The sequence below is a fragment of the Pleurodeles waltl genome, chromosome 4_2 (genome assembly GCF_031143425.1).
Source record: "Pleurodeles waltl isolate 20211129_DDA chromosome 4_2, aPleWal1.hap1.20221129, whole genome shotgun sequence".
NCBI classification, from domain to species: Eukaryota; Metazoa; Chordata; class Amphibia; order Caudata; family Salamandridae; genus Pleurodeles; species Pleurodeles waltl.
Window position 1 is genome coordinate 11,927,241 of NC_090443.1, and position 14,662 is coordinate 11,941,902.

Consider the following 14,662-nt stretch of genomic DNA (forward strand, 5'->3'; position numbering starts at 1 on the left):
AAACCAACACCTCAGGGAGGACTTCCCGGCGACTGCAAGCCTTTGAGTAACCAGAGATGACCCCCCTGAGCCCCCACAGCGACACCTGCAGAGAGAATTTAGAGGCTCCCCCTGACCGCGACTGCCTGTAACAAGGGACCTGACGCCTGGAACCAACACTGCACCCGCAGCCCCCAGGGCCTGAAGGAACTGAACTTCGACGCAGGAGTGACCCCCAAGCGACCCCCTGCCTTGCCCAGGTGGTGGCTGCCCTGAGAAGCCCCGCCCCCGTGCCTGCCTGCACCGCTAGAGTGACCCCCGGGTCCCTCCATTGTTTCCTACCTGAAACCCGACTCCTGCTTTGCAAGCTGCACCTGGCCGCCCCTGTGCCGCTGAGGGTGTGTTTTGTGTGCCCACTTGTGTCCCCCCCCAGTGCTCTACAAAAAAACCCTGGTCTGCCCCTCAAGGACGTGGGTACTTACCTGCTGGCAGACTGGAACCGGAGCACCCCTGTTCCCCATGGGCACCTATGTGTTTTGGGCACCTCTTTGACCTCTGCACCTGACCGGCCCTGAGCTGCTGGTGTGGTAGCTTTGGGGTTGCCTTGAACCCCCAACGGTGGGCTGCCTATGCCCCAGAACTGAGACTTGTAAGTGTTTTACTTACCTCCTAATCTAACCTTTACTTACCTCCCCCCAGGAACTGTTGATTTTTGCACTGTCCACTTTGAAAATAGCTTATTGCCATTTTTACCAAGACTACATGATATTGTTTTTATTCAAAGTTCCTAAAGTATCTTAAGTGAAGTACCTTACATTTAAAGTATTAACTGTAAATCTTGAACCTGTGGTTCTTAAAATAAACTAAGAAAATATATTTTTCATTATAAAAACCTATTGGCCTGGAGTAAGTCTTTGAGTGTGTGTTCCTCATTTATTGCCTGTATGTGTACAACAAATGCTTAACACTACCCTCTGATAAGCCTACTGCTCGACCACACTACCACAAAATAGAGCTTTAGAATTATCTACTTTTGCCACCATCTTACCTCTAAGGGGGAACCCTTGGACTCTGTGCACACTATTTCTTACTTTGAAATAGTATATGCAGAGCCAGCTTCCTACAGTCAGCCTCCCACAATGTAGTCCGGAAAGATCACACTGTAGACTAGTAAGATACTGACAAAACCATCCCTAGGAAAACCCCATTGTAGTGAACCTATTACATTAGTTATTGTGAGTCTCCATTTTCTGTCTACCATTTGGAAACAGAATAGACTTCACAGCCCAGTGAGGGCATGGGGTCTAGATCAGTGATGAATCAAGCTCACTTGTTATATTCCGAATGAGTGTGGATAATTCCTTATGACCACCTCAATAGACAGTTGACCTCAACCTGTCTCGACACTGAGAAATCTTCAGGATCCTTCTTGATACAAAACACTCTCTGGACAGGCATGCTCAAACAATCACTAAAGTTTTTTTCTTCCACCTCTTAGCATATTTTACCATTATTTTTCTAAGGCGTTCTCCAATATAAACGTCTTTATTCATTTGTACCTCTACTATTGCAGTGTCATCTTATCTGGTACTGAAGCTAAAAGTCTTACCAGATTGCATCTCATTCCGAATGCCGCATCAGGACAACTTTTTTAATGAGCAAATTTGACCGTGTCTCAGCAAGTCTCCATTCCTTGTAACAGCTGCCAACTGTGAAAAGGATTGCTTACAAATGACTCTGCTTCAGTCACAAAGTCTTCAGTCATGGCCCTCCTAGCTGCTTAGCTTTGAATTATACTCAATATAGGCCTTCTTACGCACTCCTCCCATCATCATGAAGGTTCCAGACCATCCCTCACCTTTACAAAATGCATTGTTTGGACTTTAGATCTTTTGAGTACAAGGAGCCTTTCTCTTGAACAAACATCTTTGGTTGCTTACAGACGGAAGTTTGGGAATATGTTTAAAACCTGGCTCTTCAACTGTTATCTTTAAGTAGCTTTTGCTTCATTCAAATGTCTGTTTACCTTGTGCTATTCACTTCTAAAAGACCTGTTTGAAATACATGTTTGCGCTTTGCCAACAGATAATATGTCTGTAAGACCAGCTTGACGTTGCTGAAGGTTCCGGTCATATAAAAACCTAGACCTTTTATCCAGACTTACTTTGTGCACACTGCCACCTTATACAGCCATAGTGTCTATTATTTGTAATCTGTCAGACCATCTGATATTATGTAAGAGCCTAAAAACCTTGCAACACCATTATCTTCAAACAAAGCCCCATTCTTCAGTTTTGGATGCTTTGTCTGATTTAAAAGGCCACACAATCACATTTCATGACCACACACATGTAGCATCTGTAGGAAACTGGCACTTGTTGCAGTTACCCCCTCCTTCTCATTCCCCCCCACCCCGCCCCAATCACACACACACATTTTGCCTGATATTGATGCTGACCTGACTGAGAGTGTGCTGGGATCCCGCTAACCAGGCCCCAGCAACAGTGTTCTTTCTCTAAAAGTGTATCATTGTTTTCACAATTGGGACACCTCTGGTCCACAGTTAAGTCCCTTGTAAAAGGTACCAGTGGTACCAAGGGCCCTGTGACCAGGGAAGGTCCCTAAGGGTTGCAGCATGTGTTGTGCCCCCCCCCACCTAACACTGCCAGTTCAGATTGTGTGCATTGGTGAGGAGAAAAATGCAAAGTCAACATGGCATCCCCCTCAGGGTGCCATGCCTACAAAATGCTGCCTGTGGCATAGTTAAGTCACCCCTCTAGCTGGCCTCACAGCCCTAAGGCATAGTTCACTATACTACAGATGAAGGCATAGCTGCATGAGCACTATGCCCCTACAGTGTCTAAGTCCATGCTTAGACATTGTAAGTGCAGTGTGGCCATATTAAGTATATGGTCTGGGAGTTTGTCAAAACGAACTCCACAGTTCCATAATGGCTACACTGAATACTGGGAAGTAAGTTTGGTATCAAACTTCTCAGCACAATAAACCCCTACTAATGCCAGTGTGGGATTTATTAAAAAATGCACACTGAGGGCACCTTAGAGATGTTCATAAATGCACTAGGTGACGTTAAATACTGTTGGCTCTATAGTCTGCTATTTTTCCTCTGTATTCCACCCTTTCCTGCTTTCCTCAGAATGTTGACTACATTAGTCTCACTCTCTCTGCGCCCCAAGGGTATGGTCTATTACATGTGCCTGCTTTCAGCCTGCTTGACAGACACCTTTTCCCTGTAGGAGAAGGAGCGCAAGAAGGAAGACTTGAAACAGCTCAAAAACTTGAAGCGGAAGGAGATCCTGAGCCGGCTGGAGAAGCTGCGGGAGATAACGGGCAATGAGAGTGTTGGCTTTCATGAGCAAGACCTGGACGAGGACTTCGACCCAGCCAAACATGACCAGCTCATGCAGGTGCAGTATATAATCAACACAAAGAGTGTACCGTTGTCAGTCTTTAGAGCAAGTGTGGGTGCGAGCTGTTCAGGGCCGTGCTGTGCTTTGAGTCTGCAGATAGTCCTTGCATAAATCTGTTTTGCTTTGTTCTATTTTTATGTCTCTGGCGGATGCCTCTAATTCTAGGGAAAAAAATCCACTCCTTTACATTTTTACAAACATTATCATTTGCCCTTTTTTCATGTCTCTTGACTCCGTTTGTTTCCTTTCGTCTTCCTTTCCACCTTCCTTTTTGTCTTCCTTAACTCCCTTCTTTTTTCCTTTTACCCACTTAGTGCTTTTCGTCTTACACTCTTCCTCTTTTCAGCTTACTTTATTTCCTTTTTGCCATTTTACCTTTTCTTTTTTCCTCCTTTTCTCTTCCTTTTTTATTTTTCCCCTTATCTCTCGCTCTCTTTTAAATAATGGGAATCTGGAACAATTTATTGTATCAACCTGAGATAGTCATGAGGTCATCTTGCAGACTGGACTTAGGTTTGAAATACGTAAAAAAAATTTAAATCAGGACATATAGTACAGTTTATCACCTAGAAATGCTTGCTGTATATGCAGTGCACTTGGTACTCTGTCAGATACTGCTACCTGCAGAATCCTCACTTCTTGAATATGCCCAGGTGGCAGACTGGATCCAGAACCATGTAATAATGTTCCTGCACAGGTGGTGCTGGCTCCATCTCTGCTCTAGAAGTGGTGTTGGTGTGATGTCACTGGAGCCGTATAGTGCCACTCTTGATACCAGGATGTCAATTCCCTTTTCTCCGTGTCCTTTGCGGATCCAGAGCTGCACTCTGTGAATTTTCACATTTCTACATCTAGTTGGTGACATTTTTTCAACTTTGCGCAGTGCTTAGGAAATGGCTTTCGTAAAGAATCATGGTTCAAGCTTTAAAGCTTCTCTCTTGGACAGGTGTCCGTATCCAGCACCTCCAGGGGCAGCAAACTGATAACAGAGGATTGGCAGGAGAGGCTGGGCTAGCAAGCTGACAATGGAGGGGTGGGCAGGGATGGGGCATCAACCAGACAGGGGAGGGCGGGAAGGACTGCAGCAGCCAATTCATAATGGAAGATTTGAGCAAACTGACAATGGGCGGCACGCTGGAAGGAGGCTGAGTAAGCAAGCTGACAACGGAGAGTGGACTGGAGGTGATGGGGAAGCAAGCTTACAATTGATGGCGGGCAGAGGGGATGAGGAAGCACGCTGACAGTGAAGGGAAAGAGGACCTGGTGCGGGAAGCTGGTAATAAAGTGTGTGAAGGTGAGGTAGTGGAAGCCCACGGACAGCGGTGGGTGGGAGGCGATGGAAAAGCACAAGGACAGAGCTCTCAACAGTAGCAGACGAGAGGGGCTGGCTAAACACCAAAAATGTAGGTTGGGTAGAAGGGGCTAATGAAGCAAACTAACAGCGGTGGGTGGGTTTATGGGCACAGCTGGTGGAGCAAATGGACAAGAGGGTAAGTGGGCATAGAAAAAGCCAGAACGGCCACTGGGGGCACAGCAAGAAAAAGGAACATGGAGGAGGGAGAAGTACACAAGGAAGACTGCTGGAAAACTCATGCACATTTGTAGAATGCTTAAACAAAAAACATCTGAACAGTGAGAGGTGGAAGGACACAAGTAATGCATTCATGTTCCAGAGGAGGGGCAAACCGAAGAAGAGGGGGAAAAAAAAGCCCACCTAAGCTGACGAATAAGACACAAGCAAATGAGAGTGGGCAGGCTCTAAGCCCACTGTAAGATATCAAGGTCTTTCAACAAACAGTGCATTTGTTATTGTTAAGTAAGACCTAGAAAGTGCAACATTTAATTCTGCACTGTTTATCTATTTGATTTCTATATTGTACCTTGTTTTTTCTGGAGTGTTTAATTAGTAAATCTGACAGAGGATGGAAAACTACCAGGAAGGAACAACATTTTATTTTGAAAAAAGTTGAATGCCCTCTTAAACTATGACTGGAAAGGGCTGCATATGCCGTAAATGAGCATTATTACTTTCCCATCCTCATTTTCATGACTCCGAGATCAGTATTCCCAAGAAGATAGCAGGGGCCTATTAGGTATATGTGTACGGTATTTTGTCCTACCTTTGTTATCTCTTAGTTTTCATTATAAGTTCCTGGTGTCAGTGTCTACATTCTGATTGCGTCTTCACTAACCTATTTGCTACATTTTTGCCGATTTATTTCTAAATGACCTGACTTCCCTCTTTTACTATCAACTAGAAATTTTTTGGAGATGAATATTATGAAGTTGGTGAAGCAGAGAAACCTCAGTTTGAGGACGAGGAACTGGATGGTGAGTCCGCCGCTTCAAGAGGCCTCTCTGTTAGACTTGTATCTGGGCACTATTTGTAGGTGTTATCTGTTTGATGAATACATGCTATTGATCTCACATATGGTGATTTCCCCAGAATTGACTGTTTATGCTAGTGATTAAGTGTAAATGTTTTCGTTTCAGTTTTCAAGTGGAGCAGTAGTGAGGCTAAGGGGAAAACTGGTGCGTTAGATGAACCATTCACTCTTCACACTCCGGCAGCTGTGCAGTGGAAGCTTTATTTTCTTCCCGCCCTTGGACCTATACTTTGTTGCCTTTCACTCCAAGAATGGTTCATTGATACTGCTTAACAATCATTGATCATTTCCATGTGATTAGCTGGTGGAAGTGAGGAAGGGGGACTTCTGGCCAGGACTGGCAGGGATCACTTTTGTGTGTCTTTGTTGTAGCAGGCAGTTAGAAACTTAGTGAAGCAGCAACAGCAGAGAGAGATCTCAGCCGGTGTGTACTTGTGCTTCTGTACCCGATGGCTGACGCTTCGTGCTGATTCCTCCCTCTCCCCTCATGCCCTCTACCACAGCATCATTGTTACAGAACCGTGACCAACATTGATTCCACTTTCTTAGTATGTATATATTCTACACTTTATAATTATTGTGTAGGTGCAGGCGTTTGAGGCTCGGTACCCTATTTATTTTCCTCTAGTGGCCAGGCATGCTTGCTGGGTTGTGCCCTTACTTCCTTAATACCTTCCCCACCAATGCTTGCTGATCTCTCCCCAGCACATCTACCAGGCTACACGTTCCAATAGCTGCTATACCCTTTGGTGACCACATGTTCCACTGTCTGTGGTTTGCTCTTTGGCAACTATTCTTTACCCATCTCTGCCTAATCCCATCCCATCCCATCTAACCCTACAAGCCATGTTTAGAATTTTATTATATGAAAGTTGAGGAGGTCAGGCCCTTTTAATTATGTTACTTTAACCAATAAAAATGTTATGCATCTGTATACACAGTTCATGCCAGCGTATTTTTCAAGTACATTTGTTTTAATTAAAATTATTTAACCAAAAGCAGGATGAAGGAGGTAAAATGTGTACAGTACGATAACATCACTTTGAAGAGACTACTAGGAGTGTTGTTTCGCTGTGCAGCGTAATTGATACATGCAATCTTCAGGCAATAAAGTGTTTTTCTCATGTCCGTTTTGTTTACTGTGGGAATACACGCGAAATTGGTCTTTGCTCTGTAATAATAAATGAGCGCATGTGTTAGTACAATTGCTCTAAATTTCGCGTTATTGCCCACATATGCTTTTACCACCATGGCTTTGCGTTTTCAGAGTCATGAGCAGTTCCAACACTCAGCACTGGCAATAAATTGGGGAGCGCATTTCTGGGGGCTCCAACATGTTATAACTGATGTTGGTTGTAAAGCTAATAAAGAAACGGAAAAAGCACTTGCAATAAATACCAAATTACACTCAGCACGTAACCAACCTTCATCCTTACTTTCTCGGGAGACAGAGCACTCTCCTGGACACATTTAAAAGGTTTGCTAATCAGAAAAATGTTAGTTATTTTTTATTCCTCGTGTGCCTCAGTTTCATGCAGTTTACATGTGAGGGAAGTAGTGGCCATGCACACACAATGTGCTGTTTTGATAACGAAAGGAAAGCTATTAAATATTTTCAAACTGCTTCCCTGTCATACAGCAAAAAATGTGCTGCAAACATTTCTTTGAAAAACACATGGAAAATATGTTTGTGTCACTGCCTCCCTCTGTCACTGTCACTTCCTTAACGAGTGACTCACAAAGGTGGGTGAAATGTGAGCTGCACAAGTTTCTGGTGAGCTGACTGCACACTCAGCTAGGGAACTCTGCCTGTAAGTAGATCAGGTGACTGTGGGACAACATTTTGAACAGCTTATCAAATACGTCATGATCCTCTTATTTGATAATTTTTTCATGTAGATCAGTGGAACTGGGACACGTGGACTGGCAGTAAGGAGGGTGACCAGGAGGGTGAGGTCGACGATGCTTGGAATGATGAAGAAGGCTTCGAGCCGCATTGCGAGGATCCCAACTTTGTGGTACATATGGCAGTGAATAAACTGTTTGTGTTATGCTTGTGCAGCTCCCCCTTCATGCACTTTCTGTAGTCTCGTCATACTCTTTTAGCCACTATGCCCGGGCCTCCTGCTGAAGCTTCCTTGGTGCGCCGCCATAGCCACCTCCTAATCAGATGTTTCTTCCTGCTTCGCTTTCTCTGACAGATGGATGCAGACTATGACCCGAGCCAGCCCCTTTCTACCTCCTCGAAAAAGAAGCGAAAGAAACTACAACAGGAGGGGCCTCTGACAGGAAAGAAGAAGCGCAAGTCACGGTTTGCAGAGGTGATCAGCACAGAGAAGCCAGTCTTTGATCCCAGTGAGTAAATATGCTGCTGAGCGCAGCCTCCACTGAGGCCTTGAGAACACCTGCCTTGTACCCTGTGCTTCTGCCTCCATTTTGCCAAAAGCCTTCTGCGCTGCGCCACCTGATATTGCAGAGAGCAGCTGCCACGGCCTGCACTGCACCTCGCGCACTGAGGGCAGTCTGCACTTGGATGAAGCAGCTTGCAGAGATAATCCAGTACTAGTGTCCTGTCAGTATTCTTTAGCATTGAATTTTATTGTAGTTGATCTTTATCATAATGTATTAAATAATTTTTTCCATGTTTACTCCTAAATTATTTTTTGTCACGTGATGTTCTTGTCTGTGTGCTCTGCCTGTGGCTTTTGAATCCACAGTTGCACTGTGTTAAAACAAACCTCTGACTCTTTATACCTGCTGTGTACTTGGTTCTCCACATGGCTCGTGATTGGTCCTCTGTCTTTTGTAGGTGATAATACATTTGAGCAGTACTTAGATGAATATTACAAGCTGGACTATGAGGATATCATTGATGATCTGCCATGCCGCTTCAAGTACCGACAGGTGGTGCCCTGTGACTTTGGCCTTTCAGCAGAGGAGGTACCTGCTGTGCCGTGAGCAGTTTGTGTTTCTTGCCTAGTTCCTTTTCGGCCACTCACTCCTGACCTTTAATTGTGGGCTCTGCTGGTTTCCCCACAAGTGACCTGTAACCTTTCAGAATCTGATCTCTCACCCTCTCACCTGTGACCCTTGCCCCTTCCCTTTGATCTTTACCCCTGTACTTTGTCTCACTCCCCTCATCTTTGACCGATAACCTTGAAAACCTTCCCTCCCTCATACCTGTGAGCCCTGTCTTCTTCGTCCCTGAGCTGAACCCTGCTTCTAATACTACTAAGCTTAGCCAGCCTTGATCACCCCACACCTTGCCTTGATCACCTCACAACTTTTCCTCCATTACCTGTGAACCAAGCTTTGCATCGATCACCCCTTATCCGAGCCTCTACCCCACGCCAGTATCTTTGTGATTTCTCTTGAAGTCCTATAATGCCATTCCTTTCGTCCCTTATGTACGACATCTGACACTGTAGTTCCTACACCGCTTTTCCCACTGTTCTTGTATTCTGCTTTCACAGTTCTTTCCTGTTGCGTCTCCTCTAGATTCTAGCAGCTGAAGATCAAGAGCTCAACAGATGGTGCTCCCTGAGGAAGACCTGTATGTACAGGTGAGAGAAGAAAACCGACGAGCAAAGGTTAAGTTGGGATGCTATTCTAAATCTTTTTAATAGATTATACAGGATTAGTAAAGGCATCTCATTCATCTTCCAACAAAGCGTTCTGCAATTGGTGTCTAATCATGGCACGTTTCAGCAGACCGCTCATGGACATCTAGGCCCATACTCTCAATGAAGCAGTGTGACTAACAATAACTGTTCATATTTGGAATAGGAATATAGTGAGAGCTGTGCACTATAAGAACACATTCCAGGCTCCACAGTGGCACCAGTTCTTAATGGGCATGGCTCACCTTTAGACTGTAGGCCCATCCTTTAAGGCTATATCTGTCACCCTTATAAGACGTCATATTTTAGCAAAGACAGAAACACATTGCAGCAGCAAAACTACATTCTGTTGAAGCTTTTGTCCAGGGAGACTCTAGGGAGAGTCCGCCTTGGCTTACCCAGATAACAATATTTTATCCCTTATAATCACTCTGTCAAGCCAGACACAAAATACTGGCTGGGACTCTTTGGTCAAACCACTCTTCTATTCTAGCGATTTTTTTCATACCGACAACAGCATGACTGCCATTGCGGGAAGAAAAGCAGCTTCCGATCTTTTACTTTTCCTCTCCGTTGGGCCTAGGTATAAAAACCTGTTCTGCTTCCTAATACAAAATGATTACTATACCCTGGTGGTTTCCAAAATCTTTTTACATCTTGCTGGCAATCACATTGGCGGTTTCATGATGCTATTTTGAGGATGGCTGGCCAGATCTTGTGCATTCTGCATGAAGGTCTCAGGTTTCCTGTAAGCTCCTGCGGGTTCACTCCAGCCAATAAGTGTATGATTGCCTGCTCCCCTGGCATTTCCAAGCACTTTCTGTCTTAAGTGCTGACCACAAAGGAGACTGCGTAGGAAAGTTGCATTTCATTTAGCCTTATGCTGGCTGGATATGTCTCTCTATCACATTAATTCCTTTTCTAAGTGCTTGAATTGCCACTTACCCTCCTGTTACAAGCATCGAGAGTGCATCTAGCCTACTGTCTGCAGCGGTTACCTTAAACTGGATTCCTCTCACCTTGTTGAGGATTTCCAGAGAGGCTCCCAAGATCTTTCGGCTCTGGAGAAGGTAAATTGGCACCTGCTTTGCAGTAGTTGTGGATGGCTTGCATCCCAGTGACCTAGGCCAAAATGGTCTTCCATCAGTATTGTAGTCCTCACCTTCATTTCTAACTGTACTGTTTCTCTAGTGGGCCCACTTTGATGGGATTTCCACACGTGCACCTTTTGAAAGGAAGTTAATCAAAAGCCCTCTCACCTTTTCTGTGTGCTTCTCCTGCCAAATAGGCAGCTATTTATGCCCGCTGGGTCCTGGCTTTCTGGTGCATATTCTGCACACACTAAGGTTTATTGGACTGTATGCTCTCCACCTCCAAGGAGAGGATGGAAACACACCCACCACCAGAATATCTCACCTGCCCTGAAAAACATCAGCTGTTTCACTCTCAGCATCCATATCCCCTTTTTGAGCCTGCATTTTGACTCCACCCTTCCTGATAGTTTTCAACAGTCTCTCATAAGTGCTGGGGCTCCACTTCCATAAACTGATGATAGGTACTGTCTGCTTAAGGTTCCATGTCACAACCAGAACAAAGGAGCTGTGTTGCGGCTTGTAATCCTGAACAGAGCGCACCTCCAAGTTCCCATGCTTCTCGCTTAACTAGCAGCTCTGACTCCACCATCTAGATTCTCATTCACTTGGCCAGCAGAAATTGACCAGCAAGAGCCTCTGTCACTGAGTGTGGTGGTTTTGAAGAATGATGCGATGCAAACACAGTGGTTGCTAATCTCATTCAGTGGAGCTCCCAAGGTAGGCTTGGTGGGTCGTGAATGTTTGGAGCTGAGAGAGATGCTGCCTTCTGGGGATGTTAAGAGGGCAGGATGTTCTCCATTAAAGCACTTGTATGTAGGTCAGTATACATTTGGAAGGTTACTGCTGCACATACTACACAAGGAACCTTCCCTGATGTACGTTCATTGTCTGAGGCACTTCTATTCCTCCCCTTCTCAGTTTATATATCATATGTAATTATTTTACATCAGGGAACGTTGCCACTGTTTTTATTGTTCAGGGCAGACAGCATAGCAATGGAGGTGAGTCACGAGCTGGAAACGAAGATGGGATTGTCTTTGCAGCCTCTCTCCACGGTGCTGCTTTCTTTTCCACTGCCCAACTTTTGGCCCTGTCTTGATGCCTCCCTGCAATCTTAATACAGATTTTTGTTATTTATACGTGATGGGAGTCAGGTGGTGGCTGGGGGTATATTGGAGAGGTGATGGTAGTTTTCCAGCCAGGTCTTTTACATTTTTTTTTTTTTACATGTGACGGTGCACTCGGTGCTCCTACTAAACTCTGGGTGTTCTTGTTTTTCCTTTTGGTACCCTGTTCCCCTGCTTATACTCTGCCCGTTTGTTTAATACATCCCCTTATAACATCACCAGCAGTGTGTATTTTTGGAGGGGGAGCAGTGATTGGCAAAGAGACTAAGCCCTTGTTAAATCTGCGCAACAAAGTATTAACTGTCACCAATTTCTGTGCTGTAGATCTGAGAACGAGGAGAAGCACGAGCAGAAAATCTACACAATGAAGGCTCAGAATCCGTGGAAGAAGCAGCTTATCTTGAAGTCGCTATGTCAAACGTGAGTTGTAAATGGCTTGTGCATCGACTGTGGAGAGCAATGTGCAAATTGGGTGCTGGGGAATAAAGTGCTGTGTGGAAAAAAGGATGGCTGTGCAGATGGGAGGGAAAGTAGGCTGGAAAAGATGTGCTGATAAGCGCAGGGATAGTTGGGGCATAAAAGGAAAAGTGGTAGTTGCCAGTTATAAAGGTATTTTGCAACTCAATCTTGATGTGTAGCATCCTCAGCTGTTCCAACACTGGAATGCATGCTGCATGCACAGCTCGGCCAATCCACCTGCATCTTGATCTGCAGTAGCTTGTGCTGTTTCAGCATTAGAATCACAAAGAATCTTTCCAGTACATCTTGAGACTTGCACGCAGACCTGATCATTTATAGAATTGGAGATGCACACAACCCAGGCATGTACCTCAGTCTTGCCCATCAGCTTTCTCTCTGAATAGTGGGACACCCAAAGAGTGCTCCAAAGGCAACTAATACCTAACCTGCTCCCAGTGGCAGGATTAGTATGCTTACATAACACATCCTCTTCACTTTCCTTGTCACCTGTTTCATAGAAATTCAGCACTGAGCCCCACCCACATCTCTGCCAAAGCACCTCAGTCCTAACCTGCCACATGGATTCTAGTACCAGTCCTCCTTTAGGTCGAGGCTGCCTGTGTGTTGATTCTGCAGGGAATTGGAGTCAACTAAGTCCATGGCTGTATTCCTTTCCAGAGAAGAAAAAATGTGTTGCAAATGTCCCCTCTGATAAATCTTTTTGATCTCTCTTGTTAGAAATGAGGAGAATCTGGGAATGCAACCATCAACGAAGAACAAGGTGAGCAAAAAACAAAGAGATAACACGAAGAAACAGGAGGAACGTGAGGAAGACCTGAGCCCAAGAGAATTACAAATTGAGAAGTTATCCACTTCAAACTCTGAAGAGGAAGATAACTTCTTCCTCATTCCCAAAGCTGAAGGAGACCAAAAAAAGCAAAAGGTCTTCTCACATATCGGTTCTGGGATGGGTGAGAGCCGTAAGACTACTCTACAGCTCCAGGACAGCAGTGCAAAAGAGGGAAGTCTGCCTCGCCTCTCCTCGGCGGCCAAGAAAAAGAAGCACAAGAGGAGTCTACAAGGACAGCTTTTGAGCTCCAAGGTGAAGCTTGGTGGCCGAGAGTTCAGTGGCCAGCGACTAAGGGCTTATGGGCTTAATCCCAAGCGACTTCGATTCAAGCAGATTTTACGCGAGAAAAATAAAAAACAGGAGAAACAGGGACATCCTAAAATGGGTTCTCTGGAGAGGAAACAAGAGTCTCCATCCACGAAAAAGAAAGACTAAGCTGCAGAGATAAGAGATTGAAGCTCAATAAGAAAGACTGCTGGAAGATAGAGCTTGGTCCCCAAAGCAAGGCTGGCGGACAGGAGAGAAAAGACTGATATGAAGAGATACGATATGTGGCCTAAAAGGAAGAGAGACTCGCCCAGAGAGGAGGCAAAAGACCCAGCTCAAGCAGAAGGATGGATGGCAAGAGAGACTTAGTCTGATTTAGTGTGAGGGAGCTGAAGTGACCATTATGTGTAAAACTTAGATGAATGATTTGTAAACCAAGGAGTTCATATGGTTTCAGGCTTTTTTACTACAAATCCCCCCCCCCCCCCCCCCAGCGTAACCTGGTTTGAGATAGTGCCATCGTGTTTTATCTAGCAAAAACTAGGAAGTTAGTAAAGTGTCCTTACAGCTTAGCTTCTCTTCTTCACCTGTGAGGATGTCCATTCCAGTAAAACAAACACATTTCTTTCTCTCACTTTTCTAAATTGTTTTAAAGTCTGAAATGTATGCATGTGCCAGAGTTAAAGGGCACACTCATTTTATTCCCTACATGGGCTACATATTTATAAAAACCTTTGCCAGTGTTCCTTGGGCTATTTGTGATCTGTCAGACTGCAGTCATATTAATTGTTGCTGGTGGTGTCAGGGTTGTGAGGAATGCTTCACCCACCAGTCTGTAAAGATCTGCAAGCATTGGCTGTGGCCGAAGCTAAGAAGATTTTTAGAAACCTAAAACACAACCCCGATAGTGATGAACTGCATGCTCTTTATTCTAATGAGGCCTCGCCCAATGCATATGCTACGCTGAGATTTCTATCAAAAGAGTAGTAACTCAACAGAATTTGTTTTACTGACTTATGTGGGGACCAGGCGAAAAAAAGATCCTAATACCATGTTTATCTGTTGGATACTCACTCCTGCAGGTTCCTTGATCGAAGCTAATTCCAGGTGCATGTCTGGATCTGGAAACTTTTCCACAACTACATATGTCACCTATGCTGGTTAGTCCAAGTGTCGTGTCTCCTCCTGACATAATGGCCTGCATATGCACATATAAAAGACTTCTGGCCGTTGGTGACCCAGTTGCTATTTTTGTCTGTGCTTTAATCAACAGGGAGTTTTCTAGGGTTTTTTCCGCATTACTTGATTACTTTGCTAATTTAGGGTATGTTTCCTTCAATGCGTTTGGGCTTTAAGCTCCTGCTGAAAGTGCTGCCAACAAGTTTTTTCAACTACATTTGCTAACTTTGGGGCTACTGCCTGTCAACCAGTGTTGGCTACGGATCCAC

General features: G+C 44.8%; 1 protein-coding gene across 1 annotated transcript in view; it reads left to right on the plus strand.

The window, feature by feature from the left end:
- The window catches only part of KRI1 (KRI1 homolog), a 109,932-nt gene extending 95,973 nt beyond the window's left edge, over positions 1 to 13,959 (plus strand). Inside the window, exons 12-19 of the mRNA XM_069230398.1 lie at positions 3,237 to 3,407; positions 5,669 to 5,741; positions 7,697 to 7,815; positions 7,999 to 8,152; positions 8,607 to 8,737; positions 9,296 to 9,360; positions 11,963 to 12,058; positions 12,836 to 13,959. Coding sequence (XP_069086499.1) covers positions 3,237 to 3,407; positions 5,669 to 5,741; positions 7,697 to 7,815; positions 7,999 to 8,152; positions 8,607 to 8,737; positions 9,296 to 9,360; positions 11,963 to 12,058; positions 12,836 to 13,382 — 1,356 coding nt within the window. The 3' untranslated portion in view covers positions 13,383 to 13,959. The remainder of the gene's footprint in view (positions 1 to 3,236; positions 3,408 to 5,668; positions 5,742 to 7,696; positions 7,816 to 7,998; positions 8,153 to 8,606; positions 8,738 to 9,295; positions 9,361 to 11,962; positions 12,059 to 12,835) is intronic.
- The last annotated feature ends 703 nt before the right edge of the window (positions 13,960 to 14,662 follow it).